Raw genomic sequence first — 2,627 nt, forward strand, 5'->3', positions numbered from 1 at the left:
TATCTGAATGGATGAGTGGGCTGTAAGCACAATCTCTGTGGTCTTCACAGAGCTCAGGTCCCCTGGTTCTCTCTAAGCCCCACAATGCCACACATAATCAGTGCTCTGTGTGGCTGGGAGACCAGCCCTCAGTGACCAGAGCTCCAAGTCTGGTGACTTTGTGAGTGGCCGTCACAGTCCTGCACCAAGAAGAGAAGGGTGAGGACTAGGGTTTCTCAGCACATCAGGGGGCAGCTGCTTTCTCTGTGATGCCCCTGATCTCCAAAGTTTTCAGGGATACAAAGCTCCATTTTTATTACCAAAATAATATTTGACGTTCTCTTTCTAAGTGGGTCACACACATATTTGCAGGACAGGATGCTTGGAACAAACTGTGACTACCTCTTTCCTTCACAGCCAGGCTCAGAGCTCCCCTCCCCAGGGCTGCAATGAACCAGACATGGGTCACTGAATTCCTCATTCTGGGATTCTCAGAAATACCTCAGCTGCAAATGCTGCTCTTTCCTGCCTTCCTCCTCCTCTACATGGTGGCCCTCTCTGGAAACCTGCTCATCGTGGTGGTCATTGTCTCCAGCCCTGCCTTGCACACTCCCATGTACTTCTTCCTGGTGAACCTGGCCATGGTGGACATCCTCTGCACCTCCACGATCCTGCCTAAGCTGCTGAGCAGCATGATGGCCGACAGGACCATCTCCTATGGAGGCTGCATAGTGCAGCTTTTTTTCTTCACCTGGTCCCTGGGGGCTGAGCTACTGCTCTTCTCTGCTATGGCCTATGACCGCTATGTGGCCATCTGCTGGCCCCTGCGCTACAGCGCCCTCATGGACCCCAGGGTGTGCAAGCTCTTGGCCATGGCTGTGTGGACAGTCAGCCTAGCCAACACCAGTGTACACACTGGCCTCCTGCTGCGCCTGCCCTTCTGCCACTCCAACGTGGTCCAACACTTCTTCTGCGAGATCCCCCCTCTGCTGAAGCTCTCCTGCGCCCCGACACACCTGAATGAAGCGATGGCCTTCACTGCAGACATTATCCTGGCAGTGGGGAACTTCTCTGTGATCATGCTCTCCTACGTCTGCATCATCACCAGCATCCTGCGCATCCGCTCCGCAGCAGGCAAGCGGAGGGCCTTTTCCACCTGCTCCTCCCACGTCCTGGTGGTCACCTTGTACTACTCCACTGTCATCTACACCTACATCCGCCCAGCGTCCAGATACTCACTGGACAAGGACAAGGTGGTCTCTGTCATCTACACTTCGGTGGCCCCCTCCCTGAACCCCCTTATCTACTCCCTGAGGAACACAGATGTCAAAGCTGCCCTCAGGAGACTGTTCTCCTGAGCTGAGGTCTGTGTGTCCCACGCCCAGGCCCCACCACCTCTCCTGGAGGGTGTGGCAGCAGGCATGGCTCCAGGTGCAGGTTTCCCTAGAGTGGGGTGTATCCTGGCATCTGGGAACCCCATCCTCCTTCCAGAAGACACACTCTGGTGCACTATGCAGTGTCCATGGAGCCCAGCTCTGACACCACTTCACCCTGACACCTCAGGAAGCCCCTCATCCTCCCAGATCCTGGGTGTCCTGCCCTGTAGGGTCAAGAAATGACCTGTGTCGCAGCTCTGTGAACTGAGAGGCATGAAATAGATTTAAGAAATTCTCATGGGGACATGGCCCTGTCCCCAGCCCTGGCTAGCAATTTTCTCTCCAACATGCCTCTGCTCATTCTGCCCAGAGGCAGAGGCTTTGGTTGAAGCCTGTAGCCGCTCCTCCCGGCACACTCAAGGCTGCCTTCGTTGCAGGGCGCAGTGGGTGAGAGGCAGCAAACCGGAGGGCAGTGGGCGGTGACACTTGGGGAAGTGTTTCAGGAGAATAGGTTCTTCCTGGAAGCAGAGGCTCCAAGAGCGGTCTTTTAAAAAAAAATCAGCACTTTTTAGGGTAATAATTTGGCAAGGCTTTTTCAAGTCTAGGATGTGAAGATGCTATAGGCATCACTGTGGGAAAGTAGACCAGGGCTGCTGGGCCCTGCCCTCCCCTACCACACATGATGAACCCAGTCGTCCGCTCTCCATGGACCCTGGATCCAGGGATATTTGGGTTCAGGAGGATTTGGGCATGGGAAATGCCTGGTGAAGGGAAGCTCCTTATGGCCCAAACACTCTGTTCCCCCTCAGGATTTAACTGTGCAGGGCTGGCGGTGGGATGTAGGAACATATTGCTTCTGAAGTACGTGGAGAGAAAGGTCCCTTTGAGGGAATAGGGCTGGCATCTCACTTGCAAGCTCTCTCAATGGGTTTCCTGGCCTCCCCTCCTCCCCCTCGCCTTGTCTGACTTCCTCTACAGACTCGAAGATCTTTGAGGACAAGGACAATGTCTTGTTCACCTTCTTACTCATTCCCACCAGGGGTTATTTGTCTAAATCAATTCATTTATAAGCGTTCTGCACCAGGCACATGGCAGGAACCCAGTAAATACCAGCTGACAGAGAAAACAAATGATCCAGAGATGATTTCTACCAATTAGAACTAATTTTGGAAAGGCTGCACAGAAGTGTTTTTGTGACATGGTTAGTCAGGGGACAGTGACCTCTCTTTTTATTTTTCCCTGATTGGAAGTGAACCTCACTTTTATGAGGTT

At 53.3% G+C, this 2,627-nt stretch overlaps 1 protein-coding gene across 1 annotated transcript; it reads left to right on the forward strand.

The window, feature by feature from the left end:
• The first annotated feature begins 428 nt into the window (after positions 1 to 428).
• LOC131830038 (olfactory receptor 13G1-like) lies at positions 429 to 1,337 on the forward strand. The gene has a single exon (XM_059172432.1). It carries the CDS (start codon positions 429 to 431, stop codon positions 1,335 to 1,337), a length of 909 nt encoding a protein of 302 aa, XP_059028415.1.
• The last annotated feature ends 1,290 nt before the right edge of the window (positions 1,338 to 2,627 follow it).

Source organism: Mustela lutreola, chromosome 4 (assembly GCF_030435805.1).
Source record: "Mustela lutreola isolate mMusLut2 chromosome 4, mMusLut2.pri, whole genome shotgun sequence".
Classification (NCBI taxonomy): domain Eukaryota; kingdom Metazoa; phylum Chordata; class Mammalia; order Carnivora; family Mustelidae; genus Mustela; species Mustela lutreola.

Coding starts and splice junctions, on each gene's coding strand:
- LOC131830038 (XM_059172432.1), top strand. CDS start 429: ATGAACCAGACATGGGTCACTGAATTCCTCATTCTGGGATTCTCAGAA.